Source organism: Lytechinus pictus, chromosome 10 (assembly GCF_037042905.1).
Source record: "Lytechinus pictus isolate F3 Inbred chromosome 10, Lp3.0, whole genome shotgun sequence".
NCBI lineage: Eukaryota > Metazoa > Echinodermata > Echinoidea > Temnopleuroida > Toxopneustidae > Lytechinus > Lytechinus pictus.
Genome location: NC_087254.1, coordinates 35,418,473 through 35,441,062, shown reverse-complemented (window position 1 = coordinate 35,441,062; position 22,590 = coordinate 35,418,473). Strand labels below are relative to the sequence as shown.

Genomic DNA, 22,590 nt, shown 5'->3' with positions numbered 1-22,590 from the left:
AAATTATGAGTGCAACATAATTATGCCAAGATGAAGACAAAACCCCCAAGAATCTTGGTGTGAGGGTGCTGTTTCTATGATAGCTTACGGGTATGAAGGTGTGAGAGGGTATGAGGGTGAGTTCGTGTGGGTGTGCGCGAGGGTGGTGTGTGTATGTGTGCGTTTTCTTTTCCACGTGCCCATCTGTTCATTAAGTTCAGATATGATTATGTATTTTTTTAAATATTGAGTTTTATTTATTTCCATTAAAAAAATCAAAGTAACAATGCAAAGTAGAAATATAAAGAGTTTAGTTTCAATCATCATGATCATAATAATGCGTCAAAATAGAAGAAAGGAACTGAGGTGAACAAAAGTGACTTTGGTTGAGAGCAGTAAGTGAGAAAGTAAGAAAGTTAATACGATAACACACAAAATCATGAGTGAAGATTGATGTGTGTATGCTTTGGGACATAGGCCAGTGGGAAGATGCGCGTGTGTGTGAGTGAGGGTGTGGGTTTTCGAATCTGTGCGTGTGATACCTTTCCCATGGACCCAACTTTACCGATATCTTCAGACATGAGGCTTCATTGTTACGAATAAACAAACCTTGAAAACATAAACTTCAGCACCAATGTTAACACACACTCCTACCCCCACACACAATAACACATACACACGCCATCGCCCTAAACTAACTTAGAAACGCAAAAGACATATTAGTAACTACCAAAAATATTCATACATTGAGTTATTAAAATAAAAATTGATCCCTATTTGTAAACACTAATGGCTGATCTTGAAAGTGTATTTTGTCATTATTGTGAACAGATACTTTTACGTCAAGAAACTATCGTTACCCTTAGTAGGTCCATGTCTTATTAAACTCCAAACCCTGTGCCCTTCATGATAAATAGCACTGGGTTTTCATTAACATTCACATAAATGCACTTGCATAAATGCCCTAATTTCCACTTTACATATAATTCATATTTCGATGTAGCCCTGGGTATAATCCATAACCTTGTATTCAGCTTGTTGTTTCCATTTGCAAGCATTCTATTTCAGCCCACATAATTCATCTCCTTTTACCTGCCAAAAGTACATGTTTTCACCCAATATCTCTCTTGTTTGCGGAACCTTTGCACCATCTCGCCTCACTTCACTTCTTACAGTGATTTGTTCCATTCCATGAATAATGTAGAGTAGGCGGGGTTTATAGCGATGAAAAGCGATGGCATTCCAACATTCGTCATAACTCGTTATGAATACATATCTCCTATAGTCAACTTTTCAGTTCATTGCGTTTCAGGCTATTCAAGTCGGGCCTCCTGCGCTATCCAGCCCCGCAGCAGATCTATCGTTGTCTCACGGTAAACTGCTTTTCAACAGAAAATAAATATGTATTTGGGGAGACGATATTGTATTGCTACCAGATCGTTCCCACAATACACCACAGGCATAGTATATGCACACACGTTAATAACTGTATTAATACAATCGATTGGTCCACTGCGGACAGCAAAAAGTTTCGTGAACTTAACCGTGACAACCATTTCCGGTCGTGTCGCACTTTCTTGGTTCTGAGGAAACTATCGATATTTCTCTCTAGGACTAAAAAAAATCTGACTTACATTAAAGAAGAACTGTAAGTAGGGATAGCCGTATTTAACTTCTGATTTTGGCGGCAAAGATACTTTCCGCAGTGTTGTTAAATCTCTTTGATAGGCGCCATTCCTTGTATTCGGGCGTGACCCATGTTTGCGGTCTTCATACACAAACATACACACCCAGTAATCTCAGAATGGACTTACAAACGAGGACTCCATCGTTTTAATACCACACCACATCACGGGTATCAACACCAATGAGTAACTGGTAAGTATATATTTCAATAATGAATTACTCATTATCTTTTCTTGACTGTTTTTAAATGAAGAGTTCAAATTTGATCTTTGTTACATTATGTGACCTTGACATACAACTTTACTTTGTCAATCATTTAGTGTTGATGAGAGTTAGATGTTTTCTATATATCGCAAAAATGTATCGGAAATCATGCGTCAATATCGTCTTGTTGACCATTGAATACTTTCTAAGATAAACGATATTTTTTTTCATCCTTTTGTTATTTGTTGAGTCATTTTACATTACAGTCTACAGTCTATTACCTAAATGATTGCTATCTCATTGCAAATACTTACAGTTATTAGGTTATGCTATTTAAGGAAAAGCAGAATTTACTAGTGAGAAGTGAATTTGATAGCAAAGCGTTCTCAAGAAAGCCAATGTTCTCTCAATAACCTATTAGTCTGTTTCAACGACAGATGCTTGGCCTAATGAAAAGCTTTAATCGAACATGTACTAATGTATACTAAAATGAAGATACTATTCAATTCAATAATGGTAATTAAAACATGCCAAAGGCTGAAATAAAAACATGTGTACAATTTACAATAACAGAATAATACTTAAAACTATAACCAAATTATTCAAAACATATAATATTAAGTGCCTCTTCAATGCATGTAAAACATTGAAGAAGTTACCATTTGATTAGTACCAACCAAAGTTAAAGTAGCCCATTGAAACTTGATTTTATATAGTTTTCATCTTTTGAAGATAATTCATATCAATCGTTGGAAGATGTCTTATTTTCTTTATAAAAAATGAAAAAATATTCTTGGAATTTTTTTGAACTTTTGATTTTAGACAGGAAGGGTAGTTGATAGAGAAATATAAAGAGATTAGTTTTAAGTATGAATAAATATGAAAAAAGTCAAAACTTTATCAGCAATTGACAAAACAGACAAATCTTCAAATTGATGACTCCTATCACCTTTCAAAAGGATTTTTTTTATCATTTAGATAATTACTCAGGAAATTTGAATGCCACTGTCTTTTGAAAGACACTTTTTTTCAAGGGGATACACAGTTTTTACTTGCAACCATCCATAACATGTGTAAGTTCATTAAACTCCACAAGATCCATTAATGTTAAAAAATAAGCATAAAACCAGTTCGATTGAAATGATTATATTAAAAGATCATAATGATCGAAGTAAAGAGCTTCTTATTTAAGGCAATCTGGTGAAATAGAGATTACTGATGTAAGCCATAGAAATTCATGCGACCTTCTATTTTATTCTCGATTATCAATTTTTTCATTTAGAGGCTGAAATTTAGCCGAGACTTTGCGGCTTCCGACTGAATAAATTCTCTTATTGTCAGGCTGTTTACCACTGGAAAACACCCTGAATTGAAATGACCTTTGAACTTCTATTCATTCATCCTTCAAAGCTCTGGGAAAGATGTCATATCTATTTTTTCAATGGCCCTTTTCATTACAACAAAACTCATCGCTTTCTATTTATTAATCCTTATGGTCTCCTTTCTATGAGGTCAACCACTGTAATTTTGGGCTAAGCGAAGGTAGCAAGGATTGATAAGGCTTTTGTTTTTCTTAAATATATACCATTTAGGTATACTTTATTTGTATCTCTATTTTTATTGTGACAAGTATTGTTTGCAATCGAATGGTATAATATCTCTTGTTTGACCCTTTACGGTCCAAGTGCTAAGTCAACGGGTAGAAACTGTTTTGTTTTTTATCATTATAAGCTGAAATTCAATATTATTTTTTTCTTCAAAATTTGATAAAATATATAGTTTGTTTTTCCAAGCTGGATATTACTAAATGAGTTATGGCTTTTTTATTCTCGGAACTATATACCCTGTTTTATTCTCTGAACTATTATATATTTTTTTCATTATATGAATATTAATTTATGTTCTTTCATTTAATTCAATTAATCTTGACATATCACTTAGATCAGCATATCAGGGTCCTACTGTCACAAACCTTATCATTTGATGATAAGATTGATTTTTACATTCGACTGCACGTAATGATCATTGCAACCACTGTTTAAAATCATCATAATGAATGAATATCAAAATAGTGTCACACAGCTCTTACAGACCCAGTTGTTCTTTCATGTATTAAAAAAACCGCAATTTGATTATGTTTCCCTCATAAAGAGATGAATACATGCATTTTTCTACATGATTAATGAGTTCTAATAAATTTCTACATTTTTCTTTTATTTTCAGTTGGATGGGATAACTTTGAATTTCATTTTTGTCTGCAAACTAGTCGAATAAGGACCCTACCAATCAATCAGGTGCGTTAGCTTATCTGGATCATGGCCCTTGAACTTCCTTTTAACAACTGGCCTTTCTCCTCGGCCAATAGTGGCCGCCCTGGACAACAGCACCAACAGAAGACCTTTAAGAGATATGATAGAAATGAGTCTCCTTTCAAAGACATCAGTCCGATCCCGACTGGTCGTGACTTTGGAACTTTCCCAATCGTGGATCGTCAACCTAAGAATGTTGCTCGCAAAGAGGCCACACAGAATCTAAATATCCGTGCTAGCAGAGGGTTCCTAGCTCCAGAGGAGTTGACCCCAGAGAACCAGTTTCACCCCATTCCTGAAAATGATGATGTTACTCGTCATAATCCGCTCCATGAGCCTGCAGGTGTCCAGCAGGAATCCGAGGTTCAACCTGAGACAAGAACGAAAGAACCATGGAGAGGACTGTCTCTGATGGATCGATACAGAGATTCCAAACGAAAGCCTAAGCCGGTAAGACGGACCAATTCATTGCTAGAATTCTCGGAATTCATTTTTCAGCGAGAGGATGGAACTACTGTCCAACCAGGACAGAACCCACCTCGTCATTTCCCATCTCCAACACAAAGGCGGAGACAACCGCCGGCCATGACTGAGCAACAAGCTTTGAAAAGGATGGATCTCCAACAACAACTAGCATACCATCTGCATAACATTGACACTGGCAGGCATCCGAACAGTGATATTATAGGAGGTCAGCTGTATAGTAGTGGACGTAGACAAGCTAATGGAGGTCTCGAGCCGAACCAAAGGAATGGTCTTGAAAATGGTATCCAGCAACCAAGAGTTGTGCCTACATTGATCCCAACAGCCCAACCGATCAACTACCAGCCCTTCGATGATATCCCATACCTACCTAGGAAAACCAGGCGGACAGAATTTCAAAGAAAAGAGAAAAAGATTTTGTGTTGTGGAATCAGTCTCGTGCTTACTGGTCTCATACTCTCGTGCGGATTCATCGCTATATTTGTAGCCATTACCGTTCTCAACGATGCCTGGCCGAACAGCGGTCTCGTGCTGGTAGGTGTGGTCTTCGGTCTGTTGGTGATGGTTGTTGGATTCATCTTCGCCTGCCATAGTTGCTTTTTTACTGAGAAGGAAGAAGTTGATACCCCAGCACATGTCTCTAGCTACCATCCAGTGTGGCAGCATTCTCTTCAGAGGAGTACCATTGATCGCCAAGGTGCTTCTGATGCCATCCCTGTAACAGACTTACCTCTTGTTGGGGATACTTACAACGAGCAACCACTTGAACCGGAAGTCATTGTGACCGACGGAAACGTCGGTGAAACCGTCTTACCAAGCATGCCTAACGGTTCTGTACCTGTATCCAACGGGGTTCCAACACCGCTTGCTTTCGCTGCTCCATTTTCCACATCGGCGAATGACTATCATATGTATTAATCCCTTGCCTTCTGGGGGCTAGTACAAACAAGATGAGAATTATAGAATTCACATGATTCAGAAATAAACTGGGTTAACTACTATCTGTTTCACCTCGCGATAGTAAGGAATCGAAGCAAAGCTTCTGCAATTGATAGAATTTTGACACGTTGTCAATGGTGATTTATCTAAACAAAGATGTTGAAGAGAACTTTTGGATCATGCATAAACATGACACACCTGAAGCGGGTAGACACTAGAGCTTTGACAATCCCAAACTTTTAGTGAGCCTAAATGTTTTTCTCGATTATTCGGTCATTAATCACATTGATTGTTTTATGATCTATAATAAGACGATTTAATACCGTTTCAACAAATTCCAATGAAGGTGTTTCCAAATGGTGTGAACTAGAGAGAGGGAGAGAGAAAGAATGGGGACGGTGGCGTTAAGTCTACAATTAAAACATCTTCTGTACTGTATTTGAAGATTCCTTTTTAGATTGTCAATAGCACTAATGCATGACCAAGAAAACAAAAACATTTTATCATCATTATTTTCAAGAGATATTTGTATATGTTCTTATCATGGTGATTCCTAACTCTCATAGGGTGGGTTTTCATTCATTTAAATATTCCTTTTTTTTTTTTTTCATGAGAATTATTTAACACAGTCCAAGTGTGATAAAAATGAGAAAGCAAGAATGCAATATTTCACAGTTTCATTCCCTGAAACAAATCCTCTCTTTTCATGTATTTTGTTAATGTTTTCAGAAATTGTGATATTTCGAACTAGTAGAACAGGTCCTTCACAAAGAATGCATTTAAACCAAAAGGAATTTGCAGCGTTATGTTAGGGGAATCAAAGATGAGAGTTATTCTTCTCACAGTGTATAGTTTATTACTGGATAGATAATTAGCAATTATCATTGTACCTTTGTAGTATATATATAGTTCTGTAAAATATTGTTTACATTATTGTATATCCAAAAAATGGAAGGTATGAAATTCTATTAGTCTTATTCATACATTCCGCAAACTATTCAACCGCGTTCTTTCATTATTCACGAAAGGTAGAGAGATGAATATAAACTTTGTTCGAGTCCTATTATTATTCAGTGATGAACGACATTTATACACTTGTATTTAGGTTAAGGAGTATGCATTTAAAATCTATATTTTCTTTATTCGAAATAGAAATCAGAAACAGATATCTTCTGAAAATTTGTTTTTGCCCAATTAATCGTGGGCCCCACAGCCACTGTGCAGCGTCAGATCGACGTAGCTCTATCCCTTGTATTGTTGAATATCAAACAGGGTCGCAGCAACCCACGTCTTTTAAACGTATTTTGGTCTGACGCGGCCGGGATTTGAATTCCTGACCTCCCGGGTGTGAGACGGACGCTCTACCAACTGAGCCAACACACCGGTTACTGATTTCTTACTGATTGATATATGATAGACCCACCTCCCGTTCTTTAATGCAATCTACTGTCTGATTAAATTTTTAAAAACATTTCTTGAATATGACCATTTCAATTTATAAATTATATTCATAATCATGGATGTATATAATATATTTGTCTCTACATCGACATCTATTCTGTATTTTAGAGGTACACGAGTGGTAAAAAGCACAGTAATTAAGTACAGTATATTATTATAACACGCCCATTTTAATTGATCTATTTATGTTTTAAAGTAAGTTGTTGACAAAATAGAATTATTGTACCAGAAAGGGTTTATAGATGACTACACTATTGTCTTTTAAATCAACTTCACAATAGGGAGTTTAATTACTTTCGGGAAATCGTTTTCTGGGAAAGCGTTTATACCCCTCCCTTCACCTCCCCTCCCTTCACCTCCCCCTCCCTTCACCTCCCCCTCCCTATCCAAACCTTAATTGAAAATAAAACTCATCATAGAAATGACAAAAAGGTAGTTAATGCATGTGAATCTGAGACAATGCAGATAATACTATCGTCATGGTGGCTCAATGTTATAGCATAGAGCTCTGTGGTTATAGTATCTTCTGGAAGGCGATGTGTTAAACCCCTGATCAGGGGATTTTCGCTGTCGTGCACGGAGAAACTCCTGCACTTGAAGAGCGAAATCCCTGATTAGGGGTTTCTAGGCTAATCTATGCCGAGTCATATAAGACTTTTAATAGACTTCACCAGGAGTTTGGCATGTTGGAACGAAGAATTTTAGTAATTAGCTATTATATCATCTCAATAATATTTATCATTAACTGAGTAATGCTAATTCTTTAGCGACCTTTGATAATTAAACTATAATATGCAAAGTAGCAACATGAGAATATAAAAAACCAGATGAACAAAAGTTATGAAATATTGAATATTTTGGTCCCATTTTCTGCCAATCATTTACAGTGGGCTCACAAAATCCGTGTAAAAGTAGCTAAGTTGGTTTTTATTTGAGAAATACCTCCAGATTTATTTTGAAGATGATTATATAAGTTTACACTATGCAAGCTCTTTCATTTCGTGTATATATGATTATATTTTTGTATATGAGGTTTTAATTCAAAACGGTATTCAATTCTATTACACGTTCTTGCTAAACAAAAGTTTTTCATATATTTTCTATATTTTATGAGTATGTTTAGTATGATTATATTCTTAAGAATGTACATGTATGTGTATGTAGGCAATTCACCCCAAAGCCGAAAATGTTTCCATGTTATTTGACCTTTCAATATTTTCGCTGTTCCCTATTTTATCCTAAAAAATTGAATCATTTTTTTTAATAACATGAATATATATTCAAATGATGATGAAAACCGAAATGCTAGAACATTTCGGCAATGCTGCTTATGATCATTAATGTTATCTATATATTATATTAAGATGTCTTCGACGCGATGTCTTTCGATGTATCATTTTAATTTCATATGCATGTATATTGGTAAAACATTTTATAGTACATATCGGACTCTTTTGCGACACTGACATCTGAAGCCAAATATTGATGTTATGTTGCTCGGGTATGATATTTCCACACAATTTCAAAATAAAGTAGACCTATCTATTAAATAATGATTCTTCACTCTAAGCTTTTATATTTCCTAAAGTTAATGCGACAAAAGATGGCGCTCTTCTGAATTACAAAATGCATATATATATATATATATATACTGTATATATACACACACACATATATATATATATATATATATATATATATATATATATATATATATATATATATATATATATATATATATATAGTAAATGATGCCACTGTGGACCCTGACGATGGTTTAACAATAGGTGAAACATCTTCATATTTTAGCAACTACACAGGCATTATTGTTACCAAGAATATTTGAAGCAGTTTCAAAAGACCATTGTTCATTAAATGCATTTCTAACGGGCATACATAGGTCCCTTGGTCGGGGATCGATCCCAGAACTTTCATGTGTCTAGCCAAGCGCTTACACCGGGCGCTTACACCACACGGCCAAGACACATTTCATTTCATTTCATTTCGTTTATTTCCATTTTCAACGATTACAGTTTGTTTTGTACATTTTGACATATAAATAACAAAACATATTTCAAGTATCCCTGTACAAAAATTATATTCAAGATTATTACATATCAGGTTGGAAATGGAGGAGGCTGCTAAAAAGCGGAGCTTGTAGAGTGCAGCCTCCTAGTAAATATTCTTGTAGTTGCATAGCATATAAAAATGAAAATAACAACTTGAGCATGAACCTGTTAAATTAAAAGGAAATAGGGGAAATTAAAATAGAAAAGGAAATAAGAAAAAGAGAGATTAAAGTTCTCCAGAATCCAGCCCCAGCACTCACTCACAGACGGACCTCGCTGATCAACAGGAAAACGAAAGAGATGGAAAAGTGTACGTGACACGATAATCATGTTTGTATGGCTACGGTCACACTTTGAAAACCTCCTGCAGATCTTATCAATCAAGTTGAGTCGGTATAAAGATAAAATTAGGGGGGGGGGGTTAACATTTGGGAGCGATTTAATTTGGATGAACATATGAATTGGTCTCATCAATATCAAAATTTAGTATTGTATAGATGTCATTGCGTTGATTTTTATTTCATGTTCACTTTCAAAATAAATCAGTCAAAATAACTAGTTGATAGGGTGAGCTGCAAGGGTGAAACTGTTATTCTAGTCATATTTGACTATATCATTATGGTCGTATTTTACTAGAACAGAGTTATTTCTGACTGAAATATACGTCGAAAATATGACTGGATATATCAGTGCACCCAACTGATCTATTCAATTTGACTAATTTTTTTTAAAGAGTGTATGTATTCATTATTATGTTTATATATCAGTTGCATTATTGCAACTGATTATTGTGATGCCACTTACATTTTGTATTATCATTTTACGGTAATCTGGGTTATTTCATATCGTCGTTACTATATATAATCTGTTTATATAATGTATCTATCTATGGAAAAATCGAATAAAAGTTACCATTGTCATATAAATCCTGTATTTCTTTGACATTTTGTCTGCCTTAACGAAACAAATGATAGAAAATGTAGATTTCTAATGCGCTTGACTTTCTGACTTGCGTTTAATCGCGACCATTTCTGCAACGAAAGAAAGAAACAATTCTGGGCCGCGTTGCATAATGTAACCATTTAGTAACTCACCATCCAATGGTAACTTCCATGAAATCCTAGATTTTGATTGGCTGTTGATCAGCTTTACCATGGTAGTTACCATTGGATGGCAAAGTTACCATAATAATGCTCTGCTAAAGTCATGGTAATTATGCTGCATTACTGTAGAGCGCTTAGAAACTTCTGATAAAGTTAGTGTCAAGCGCTGTATAAGCAATTATAATTATTATTATTAATGGTAACTTTTTTTGCAACGGGGACCTGATTGGCTATTAGTCAGTCTACTGAATAAAATGCGCATGCAACGCTGATTTCATGTAGCGATTAATCGCTAACCTTTGTGTTACGGGCCCCATCAGGAGTCGGTTTGGTCCGTTTGATGCCACAGTCACATTAAAGACTTTTATCGCGTAGTTCGCAGTGACATATACCATTCATCGGATTGGGTCGGTTTGTTGGTGTGATTGTTGCACGGCGAGCAATGGTGTACAGATTGTGGGTGGGGAAGGGGGGGGGGGGGCTTGAGGGCAATGGACCCCCAAATTCGTCTTGCATATTTACACCTGTGAAAAGACTTATACACTCTAAAAACAGAGAGTGAAAAAATTACACAGTATTGGGTAGAAAGGGAACATGCATGTTTGCTGGGTAATTTTCTCCCTCAATATTGGGCAAAATGCATGTTTGAATGGTAAATTTCAACGCAAAATTGCGTAAAATTTACAAAATATTTGGTATTTCTTTACCTAACAAACATACATGTTCCCAAGTTACCCAATATTATGTAAACCTTTTTTTAGAGCATATCTTCAACAGAATATTAAATGACGATCGATATTCAACAAACTACGATGATGATTTCCTCTTTATAAAAACTGTATCTTCTTTTTCTTCCATTGATTATTGAAGCTGTAAATGGAGCATATTTCTATAAATATATTAGTTCATTATATAAACGTTGAAAAATATAATCGTCTGATACAAGGAACACAAACATAACCTTTTTAAAATCTGAGAAAAAGGCGTGATACTGTTTCTAAAATAAACAATTTTCTATCATTTGTATATACATATAAACTATTTAGAAACAATCATTGAATAGAATACACTGCTGAACAACATTAGAACTACCTTGTTTGTTTTTAATTCAGTACACAAGAAATGGGTATCTAATTTATTATTAAAAAAAGATTAATACATTAATACAGTATACATCACCAACCCCAAGATATCTGTATAACATTAACCTGAGCAGTATGAAAATATGTTGTCCCAATTAGCATGCAGTACGCACTGAAATAAATGTATTGGAATATATAGTCCGTATTACTTTAGGACATGGTCTAACTCTGTGTTAACATTATGAAAAGCCACAACTTTAAAATGCATTAATATTATATGTTTCCTTTCTATATTGGTCTCTTTCCTCATATTTTTATGATGAAGGGAACTATTTCAGTAATTATTCGCAGTCGTTTACGAGTGATTTGAGTTTCAAATGAGTCAATAAACCGATTTTGTACTGTTAAAGATACTTCATTGTCACAATTGGCAGGCTGTCCATTGAACCACAACTTGAGGCCACAGTTTAAACCACATTTCAGAATACAGGTCAATATCTTTTTATTGTACTTTCGTTATATAGGCTATTGATATTTTTATACTCACATTGTTTCCAAATCAATGCGGATTGTATATTTGAAAGAAGAGAGGAAGGAAATCTCAATTTTTTTTAAAATCCCGATTTTCCCTTTCGATCCACGCGCACCACTAGTCACTTCAATCTGTCATAATTATAGTCAATTTTCCCGATACGTTTTAAAATAAAGGTTCCTACATGTCTTGATGAAAGTATTGTGTAACATGGATTCGGAGAGGGCGCCACCGGGGGGGGGGGGGGTCTCCCCTTTGATTTTTCACTAGTGAAAACAAATATTTACAAAGAAAAGAGAATGGAAGAAAAAATAATGTAAACATAATGGTGTGAGTCATGTAACTTTAAACTATCCTGTCATTCGATGGAGGTGTGGATGACGTCATCTTTAAATGGTCTCCCCCTATAAACAAATGTTGGTGACATCCCTGCATGGAATATGTTTTGACATAAAAAAGCCACCCTGAACCTGATACATTTCATTGATAACGATTTATTGATTACTCTTCCAGGTTATTTTCATCACATTTCTTCCTTCTCTATGTACAGCTCATAAAGACTTGTTAGCATAACACATTGACAATATCTATAACAAGCTTACTGTCAGCCAACCAAATTAATCGAATGACTTCAATAAGCTTTAAACTGATACTGCAAAGTTCTTATTTTGAAACGAGCCCTAGGTTTTGCATAGATAAGTCGTATAATATAAAAGCTTTCATAATATCACCCTGTAAATACCTCGGATACCTCGTATATAGGTTGATCCAGATGGGACTCAGATGACAACCGCCCCGCCCAATAATAGCTGCGCCCAAAAATCAGCAAAAGGGAAAGAAGAAATTGAGGAGATGAAGTCAAAGACAAAAAAGAAAGACAAAACAGAATAAGAAGAAGAAGGAGAAGAAGAGGAGGAGGAGGAGGAAGAAGGAGGAGGAGTTGGAGGAGAAGAAGAAGATGATAATGGCGAAGAAGGATAAAAGAAAGAAAGAGAAGAAGAAGTAGGAGGAGAAGAAGAAGAAGAGGAGGAGGAGGAGGAGGAAGAAGAAGAAGGAGGAGGAGTTAGAGGAGAAGAAGAAGATGATGATAATGGCGAAGAAGGAGAAAAGAAAGAAATATAATTAAGAAGAAGGAGGAGGAGGAGGAGAAGAAGAAGAAAAAGAAGGGAGAAGAATGTGGAGAAGAAGAAAAAGAAGAAGATGAAGAAAAAGTGAAGAAAATATAGGAAAGGGAAGAATTGGCTAAAAATAGAAAGAAAATTTTAGTCATGATATCGATATAGAAACTCGTGTAACAAAAATGTCTAAATCAATACCTGTGTAAAAGTATCAGAATTCTCATTGTTACTCAATGCGGATATGGTGGTTAACGGTTGTGTTATGTGAGAGTGGGATATACTAGTTTCACGTAATACTGAAGAAGTTTGTTCGGCGTCAATCTGACGATCATCGTCTACTTCAACCACGACTATGCTTTGATCAGTAAGAAACTGTGTGTCATCGTCGTCATTATTTTCATTCCCCGTACCAGGCGTATTACTTTCATCAAGTGCTTGTTCATACGTTGGCAGCGTGTAACTCATCTCACGACTGATGCTATAAATCGGCAATGCTGATTGGTCGGTTTCCGTGTGGTCATCCGCTGCGGTGGAAGAATGATTTGTGTCGAGAGCTGTGATTGGTGGGAAGTATACAGGTGGTTCGGATGGTAGAAAGGTCCAATCAGACGGCTCCGGGCAGCTGCAGGCGGATGAATAATACAAAAGGGGAATTATGTTTATGTTCATTTCATAGAGATATATACTAATTAACTAGTAATGCAACTCTGTGGTTCATTTCGATAAAAAGTCAACTCACTTCGTACTCTTTTTTTATAAACAAAGAAATCATGGGAAATGCAAATTTTTGAATAACGCTTTCAAACGAAGAATCAGCGGTACAAACGATGTTTTGATATGATAGGGACAATGGGATCAAAGACTTCATATAGCACGAACCCCTTTAAAATTATAGGCCCGTTTTCTGAAGTCGGGTTTAAGTTAGACCATGGTCTAACTCTGTGCTAAAATTATTGGGAGCCAAGTATTCAAAAATTCTGTTTCTATTGTATATTTCTTATGTTTAATGTTTTGCTTTCATAATGAAGAAAAATACATGAAAATACTTAATTTATCATTCCCAGACAATTATGAACAATTTGGGTGTCATATGAGTTAAAAGATTGGATGTGTATATACTGTTAGAGATTTGTGCCCCAATTGACTCTCCATAGTTAAACCACAACTTTAAACCAGGGTTTAATTTAAACCCGAGTTCAGAATACGGGTCTTCGTGTTAGTCATAAAAAATGGACTGGTTTCTTCAGAATATGGCGTAGTAAAAATTGGTTCTCACTCCATATATAATACACTAGGGCAATGAAAATAAATATGAAAAAAAGAGTTATCACTACGAATAATGAAAAGGATAGGCACGAGGCCGAGCTCATTAATGCGCGCCTGTTCGGTGATATTTGTTTCAAAATACAAATTCCTATTTTGATGACTGAAGATCAGAAGTATAAAAAGCTTTAGATTTTTAATTGTTTAAGAAAATCTAAATATTTCCTGTAATCGGTAGGCCTAATTAGATAAATCAAAAGAAAATCCATGACAATTCATCTATGTTTACCCAAAGATTTTTTTTATAAAAAAAGAAATGGGAGAACAGAACCCAATATCATCTCCACACTACATAAGCATAGATAATTCATCACTCTACTTTCCAACAGCTAGACGTTTTCACTTGATTCGATTTCGATTGTTCTGTATGTTTACTTATCATGGAATGAGAAATATGGACAAAAACCTACCGCATAAGCTCTTCGACACTGATGCTAGTCTCATATGATGGCGGAGGAGTATCATGTTCATCGTCATCGTCATGTTGATTATGTTCTTCTGATGACTGATGGGCATTAGCAGGTCTTCTCCCCGACGAGTTCCTACGACGACGTCTTTGAAGTCGTTGACGACGGAGACGGTCCCAACTGCGATTGACACCCTGCCCAGCTTCCGGGTTGTCCTTCCCGACGTCCCTGGCGACGCAGTACATGAACGCGAGAGCGAACCCGAGGAGGATGAGGAACACGCCTACGATGAGGAGAGCCGAGGCGTAGGTGGCAGGGAACGATGCTACCATCAGGACGCCGAGGACAATGATCAGGAATGCCTTGCACCGTAGATGACGGCATCCGCTGAGTGCCTCCGCCGGAGATTGGCGGTAAGACATGCCTTGCATCGTACGGAGCTCACGCTGACGTTGAGGCATGATCTCGGATAATATTATTGTCCTTGAAAGAAGGCGAATAATATAGTTATCACACAGAAATACATGTACTATTCAAATCCAAGCCGAATTACGTAAATATCAACCAGGTCATGTAGATGCAACTTAGGGGCCACAATGTAACGATTCAACATTCATTACTCCGTATCTTAGCATATTTACTTGGATACACCCTATAACAGTCTAATTCGGTTAAACCAATTCTTCCTCCATTGTTGCCACCCTTCAGATCAGGGAACCAATTTACTTGTTTATATTATGTTCCATCAGGTAGGCCTATATCCAAAATGATGACGTTTGGGTAGTGGTGTCAACTCAATGCACAGCGAACAGCATTGGCCCTCATGTCCAGAGCACACCTTCCCAGGTCACCATTGTCTTCCAAGGTATCTCAGATCATCGTATAGCATCCTATATCCCTCAACGCGAAAGGTATTCCGTATGTGTCAGAGTCTATCTCTTAAGAAGGATCCACCAGAAAGAAATCAACTGCTTCAATTTAAGTTCAAATCTGGCAAATCATAACAGAACATCATGCAATGTGACTATTCCATGGCAGCTTATGAAACAACTTCAACGCTTCGCCTTGCCAATTTCTGCTCATCTTAAATGATTCTTGTCTAATTAACATCAGTATAAGCCCTTGTTGACTTTGGAACCCGCCCCGTTTTCTCGTGCTCGCTCGTGGTTCCGTTTATGTTATATATACGACTAATACGAGGAAGTGTATCGATGTTTTTTCTAACGATTCGTGCATATTATGTCTGATTTGAATTTGAGATTATTTATCAGGAAATCTTATGTTATCTTAATATTAGCTTCGGAATTTCTCACAAGTCTTCAAAGCAAAGTTAAACGAGTATTTGTTTTACGAAAATAGCTTTGACATGTTCATTCATTTTGTTCTGTATAGATTAGACAACTTCCTTTCACATTAAATGTCATCATAATAAATAGAGTTTCGAGGCCCAGACTGGATGAGTGAATTTGGTCGATTTTTAGGCCTCCGTTCTCTGTCGATAATCATGAAAACGAAATATACCTTGACAATCCAGTAGGGCTATTCATGTATTTGCTCACAGTCTTTGGTAAATATATTCTTTTCGAAAGTTTTGAGATATTTTCCACTTTACCACTTAATGTATAAACAAGCATGTATGAAGGAAGTACATGTATATTATTTGAGGGGTCTACAACCTATAATCATTTTCTTTTTTTTAGTGGATCCTGCATTTCCACAGATATTGATATTGTGTATTAATTTTGCTCTTGCATTTTGTTTTGTTTACCTGTAAACAAAAATATCACGTATATACCTCTATTTGTATTTTAGTATCAATTTATTATATATGATATAATTATTATTAATTCTTGCTGTTGGAACTGAAATGAATGATTTTGAAATTCGAATGATTTTGTTTCTTTTCCATTTTAGCGACTAACAAAGTGAATAGGCCAATATATATTTCTGAAGTTACTTGTGAAACCGACTCCATATCTTTTTCAGATGGGTTTATTATTTAATATAACCTATCCTTATCTTTGGACTTCGATCTTTGCTCTATCTGTTCCATCGCCATGTAACGAAGGTGAAGACACTATTAGGTAATATGTGTTGTCCATCGAAGTGCCCACATTGCGGGGCAATGGAGGTAACTGTTTTACGTTGGACTTCCACTAGCCTTTTGACAAGATCTCGTGATGGTAAATTACCAATTCGTCTCTTGCCAACTCGTCCACCCATCACATTGTCTACCTTAAGTCTAATACCTTTCTGTCCATCAACATTTTGTCTAACAACCAATAACCATTTGGTTATATATCCAATAACCACTTATTCTAATCACCAGTTCGTTTATTAACATTTCGTCTCATAACCAATTGGTCTAGTATTTATTTTCTTTTCATTCATTTCGCCCAATTAACAGTTAGTCCAATTAGACCAAATGGTATATGAACTAAATGGCTTTTGGACAAACTGGTTATTAGACGAAATTGTGGTGGGATTAGACCATGCGGACAGTGGACGAACTGATGGTAGACTAAAATGATAGTAGACACGTTGGTAATTGGACGAATACGTACGTAGTCGAGGCCGTTATCGAGGCCCTATAATCTGGCAAGCGTTTAATGTAATGCTCCCACAATTCAGTTGAGAATAAAGATTGCGTTATACATGTATTAAGATAATATTGACCCTGCCCCCATCCAAAATATCCTGGCGTCGCCCATCTATAGGCATATACGATCTATTTGAGCATTTATATACTAAAATGTGGTTAAACATGTTTGATATAAACTGAAACCATTCAATATCATAGAACTAACCACCTTAACAATGCTGACTGTCGCTCAGCGCATTATGGTAAATACATGTAACTGTTTGCATTCATTACACGGCGTTTTTCTTTTATTTTCTTATCTGTGCTTGGTATTTACCTGGTTGGGTTCCTGCTTTTAGTGTTCTCAAAACAGAATGTCTCCCTCTTCGTTGCATACACTGAATGAGAATAATGATGATCACTATACGATTGGATAATTGAAGTTATTAACATTGGTATTTTAGAAGCAGACATCCTTTCTATACTCTTCTTTCTCCTTTCTTGTTTTACCATCTTTCTCTCATTTTTCTTCTCATTTTTGTTTTGCTTTTTCAAAATTCATAGGGGCTTTCGACGAGAAAGAAGAAGAACTGGAAAAAACAAAGAAAAAAAAGAAAGAAAGAAATAAAGAACGAAAGAAAGAAAGAAAAAAAAAAGAAAGAAAGAAAGAAGGAAAGAAAGAAGGAAAGTAAGAAGGAAGGAAGGAAGGAATGAAGGAAGGAAGGAAGGAAGGAAGGAAGGAAAGAAGGAAGGAAGGAAGGAAGGAAGGAAGGAAGGAAGGAAGGAAGGAAGGAAGGAAGGAAGGAAGGAAGGAAGGAAGGAAGGGAGGAAGGAAGGAATGGAGGGAGGAAGGAAGGAAGGAAGGAAGGAAGGAAGGAAGGAAGGAAGGAAGGAAAGAAAGAAAGAAAAGTAGCAGAAGAGGAGGTCAGAAAAATATAGAGCAATGAGTCTGCTGCAGAATCATGATTTGAATCATGATTCAGATCATGATTCTAGGTGAAAAAGTGGCGGATAAACGCACCCTTATGGGGTGTTGCAAGAAAGTTACGTTGCAATTGATTGCAAATCGACTGCAACTTTGCAGCCGATCCCGATCGACTGCAACTAGCAATCAATCGCCAATTTGCGTTGCAAGAAAAAGGCTTGCGATTGAACGCAAGTTGCAGCTGATTTGCAGACGATTTGCAGCTGTAAACAGGGTCTGCAGCACAAGACTAGCTGATGAAGCAAAATAATCCTTGCAATAATCGTGATTGTGGAAGAGAGTAAGTAGAAAATATTCATTTTTCACTGCTTTCTTTCTCCATTATGTATGTTTTCAGAGAATTTATATGTTTTAGACCTATGCCAGGGAAAAAATTATTTTGTAAAATGTGAAAATGTATCTTTATCGCCAGTCGAAATTTCACCTTCAAATTTTTTTTACCACACAGTTTAAACCCAGTCCCACACTTGACTTTTTGTGTCGGTAATGCACTGTTGTACCAACAACACGGCAGGACATTCCCGGTGCAGTGCTGTTAAAAATCACCCTGAAGCAAGTAAATTTGTAGGCTCTAATTATGTATGAAACATCGAAAATGACCTTAAAAGATTATTATTGTTCATATTTGAAATGATTTTTAAGTTATATAAGTTTCAACGGCTAATAACCATCCAGTAAATGGATTCAATGCAGTCGAATGGCCAGGCACAACTTTTGAGAAACACTCGACAGAAAGCAATTTTTTGTTTTTAACTTAAAGGATTTTTAATCTAACGTTAGGCTTTAAATCAAAGACTTCCATTATTAGATCCTCTCCATTAGTCTCTCTTTTTTTAAGAGTCTGTCTAACCTCCCTTTTTATGACTTTCCTTTGCCTGGCCTGGGATAGAATGAAAATTTTGCTCTTGACTTTGGAGGAATTGTTTAGATTTATTTAATATTATTTTATTTATTTATTCCTTTATTTTTAATTTTTTGGAGGGGGGGGGGGTTCTCCACATTTTTCGCCAGGCCAAAAAAAAACAACAAAGGTATAGGGGGTCTACATGTAGGCCTATATTAATTATTTTTAAAGATGTTATTGGGCTATTATAGTATTAAACCTATTGGCCACATCTGCCACATTCTTTGGGAAGTTTTAACATTGAACAGGGAGTTGCCCGCCCGGGGCTCTTTTTAAAATTTCTTACGGGCAGATTGCACAAGAGGTTCTTTGCAAGGACAGTCTATTTGTGTCGTTGATTTGTAATGATGTGCCGTATGAGTCACATTTTTAATATCCATCACATATAAATATAAAAAGATATAGGGCCTACATGTAAGCCTAAATAAATCTATTTTTTAGATTCAATATGTAGGTCTACTATGCCGGGGGGAAGGTACTTAGATTTGGTTTGGACAAAGGTGTGCGGCTGAAGGTTTGAAACCCGTACCCATATTTACAGGTCATTTCGGCTAAAAAGGTACCCATTATTAGGGATTACTTAGATTTGGTTTGGACAAAGGTGTGCGGCTGAAGGTTTGAAACCCGTACCCATATTTACAGGTCATTTCGGCTAAAAAGGTACCCATTATTAGGGATTCATTACAGGGGCGGATCCAGGATTTCCACAAGGGGGGGGGGGCACATTTTCGCCTGGAAAACTTGACAAGCAAAAAAAAAAGAAAAAAGTGTAAGGTAATTTTGTATTTGCACCAAAGACAAGAGTAGAATATGGACCCATGTTTAAGGCCAGTATCTAAAAATTGGGCCATGTTTAGGGATTTTCCAGCATAAAATCATACCCCATGTTTAGGGATTTCTTCCAAAAAGGCGACCCATTCCAGCGGCACATCCCCATATGCATTATTTTGTGAGTCCCCCCCCCCCCCCCCCCCGGGCTACTATTTAACTGACTCTAGTCTTAACTTGATTTTTATGCAAGCACATGAGGTGCTATATAGATGACAGATTTTTTTTCACTTTAAATTGTTTAATGGATGATTACAATGCTTTTCCAGGTGCTTACAGTAAAAGGGTGTCTCATATGGTGCATCATTATCATTTTATTAATATTGAATGCATAATCATGATTTTTTTTTTTACATCCTTTTACATCAAGCACAATACTCGGGGGGGGGGGGGGCATATGGTCCCCCTTCACATTTTTCAGAATAAATCTGCCACTCAAAATTTTATTACCGCACCACTGACTGGCGTTTTACTTTCAAGTCTCGCGCAACTTTTGAGACCAAATTTGCAATTCCCAGGTACAGGGTCAGGAAATTTTGCAACATTGTGTTTGTTTAAGTACATGTCAGACAAAAACATGATTACATGTAAAAAGTTAATTGGGTAATTTTTTTTATTGACAATAGTAATTTCATGTCACTGATGAACTTTGTCTTGAAAAAAAAAAAAAAAAAAAATACATTTAAGAAGTTAAGAAAAAATATTTAAAAAAAAACATGAAAGGATTTTTTTTTATACCAGATTTTTTAAAGTAAAGTTGTTAGGAATGCTCTAGAAAGGAATATGTACACCAAAGTTTAGCATTCTATTACAAGCTTTTTTTAGTACATGAACATGTTTTATCTCTTTGCTTTTTGCTTTTAATTGCTTACTACAGTTATGACAAGGAAGTCTGGAATAAACCGAACCACCATAACTGTGTCTGCTACCATGTGTGTTCTTGCAACCAGCTGATTGATTCATTTTATCAACTCTTGAATGGTAGGTTACATGTAAACTGTATTATTATTAATAATTCACCATGATTGTAATGCGGATGGGGGTGAAATCTGTACACATTGACCAAACGATAATGCAAAATGAAAAAAAGGCAAACACAAATCTCTATCTTGACTGGACTTCTCAGCAATGAAGACATCCCATTGATGGGGGGGGGGGGAGGGGAGGGGGCGGTTGTTGTGCTCATCCAAGGTGTACTGTATGAAAGTGTGTATTTTGCTTTCATTGATTTAATTTATTGCATATTTTAATTTCCATGATTCATTTATTTGGGGAAAAACAATCAGTTCACACTTTTTTAGATTACATCATGGCAAATTGCCAATTACTATGGTCTCAGGAGTAAGCCACTTTCCCTCTATCATATCATCATGTCGGTGCAAACAACGCCCTTACCAGCAGGCATAGGGGCATTTCTGCACCAATGGGGTGCACAAAAATGTTTTGCTAAGGGCGTTTTTGCACTGAAAGGACAAAATTTGAACTAACCCAAGCTACATGTATGTATAGTTATGGGCTTGCATTATTTCCTATATTATTATTTTTTTATGGACAGGTTGATTATCAGAACTGAATTCAGAGCTGCTCCTGTCTGTAGTAAGATCATTTAGAGTGGACTTCAGAATGAGGGCGTTGCTTGTTTAAAATCTTCACTCCATGAAGCTCTCCAAATTCATCTCAAATTAGACTGCTTCTGGAAACCAGATTTGTTCCTTCAAGCAGAGACGCTTGTGGCTTTCCTGACTGGACTTCTATGGATTCTTCATGCCAACCTTAAGGACTGTGGTCTTCTGCATGATACGTCAATTTCAAACAAGACATTCTGTGGTGAAACACTTGATGTAGATGATATGAAATTTTATTTCATATAACTGAATCTCAGAAGTAATTCCTCGGGAGCAAGAAACATTGAAAAATAAAAATAAAAGGTCCATCAATAATGAATGTCTTGAGCAGTGTTCTTTTTTTGTGCACAGATCAATGGATCTTTTCAAGTCCAAGCAGGGATGTAGTCAATGCTGACCTCGAGGCAACATTTTGCTGGCCTTGGTCCGAGTCACTGTACAGAATCTATGGGAAGTTCTCTCAAGCTGCCTCATGACTCGGAAGAATCAGCCTCGACCTCATCCCTGTATGCAAGTGTGATATATATCTACGATGCAATCTTATGATTAAAGAGAGCTTCAGATTTTGAAGTGTAGCAATCTCCTGAAATGTATGTTTTATTTGAAAATCAAACTAAAATAACTTAATTGGGCATGTTATTCATTATGATATGTATGAATGAAAGCATTTAAGCAATTTAGTGCTCTTGCAAAATAAATTCTGAGTTGTATTTACTGCAAACCCTCAGATATATTTATAAGCATTTGCCAGTGCATGAAGTGTTTTAATAAAGAGTGGCTTTTGTGCCTATGGAGAGTTATTATTTCTTCAACATTTCTTCATACAAATTATTTCAGAAATCACAATTTGAATATTCCATGACCTCTGATAACAAGAGCAGAATATTTTTGGTGATTGACACACTTTAAAATGATATTAGGAGAGAATGTACTTAAATTGTGTGAAAATAATGGCATAATTGCTGAAGAGGC

The 22,590-nt window shown here is 36.1% G+C and overlaps 2 protein-coding genes and 1 long non-coding RNA gene across 3 annotated transcripts; 2 read left to right on the top strand and 1 right to left on the bottom strand.

Moving 5' to 3' along the window:
• Positions 1–1,274: 1,274 nt before the first annotated feature.
• On the top strand, positions 1,275–8,608 carry LOC129270603 (uncharacterized). Its single transcript, XM_054907962.2, has 2 exons — positions 1,275–1,857; positions 4,093–8,608. Exon 2 carries the CDS (start codon positions 4,185–4,187, stop codon positions 5,577–5,579), a length of 1,395 nt encoding a protein of 464 aa, XP_054763937.2. The 5' UTR covers positions 1,275–1,857; positions 4,093–4,184; the 3' UTR covers positions 5,580–8,608.
• A 448-nt stretch (positions 8,609–9,056) lies between these two features.
• LOC129270602 (uncharacterized) lies at positions 9,057–15,976 on the bottom strand. Its single transcript, XM_054907961.2, has 2 exons — positions 14,699–15,976; positions 9,057–13,587 (listed from the first exon to the last, which is right to left on the bottom strand). Exons 1-2 carry the CDS (start codon positions 15,154–15,156, stop codon positions 13,152–13,154), a joined length of 894 nt encoding a protein of 297 aa, XP_054763936.2. The 5' UTR covers positions 15,157–15,976; the 3' UTR covers positions 9,057–13,151.
• A 2,476-nt stretch (positions 15,977–18,452) lies between these two features.
• Positions 18,453–21,933, top strand: LOC135155762 (uncharacterized). Its single transcript, XR_010294949.1, has 3 exons — positions 18,453–18,541; positions 20,871–20,974; positions 21,549–21,933. It is a non-coding gene; the product is annotated as an uncharacterized LOC135155762 (long non-coding RNA).
• The last annotated feature ends 657 nt before the right edge of the window (positions 21,934–22,590 follow it).

Bases quoted from the DNA above. Each gene is read 5' to 3' on its own strand.
- LOC129270603 (XM_054907962.2), top strand. From the start codon at position 4,185: ATGGCCCTTGAACTTCCTTTTAACAACTGGCCTTTCTCCTCGGCCAAT.
- LOC129270602 (XM_054907961.2), bottom strand. From the start codon at position 15,156: ATGCCTCAACGTCAGCGTGAGCTCCGTACGATGCAAGGCATGTCTTAC. The intron at 13,588-14,698 runs GTAGGTTTTTGT...ATCCGCCTGCAG, and splicing joins AGTGTCGAAGAGCTTATGCG to CTGCCCGGAGCCGTCTGATT.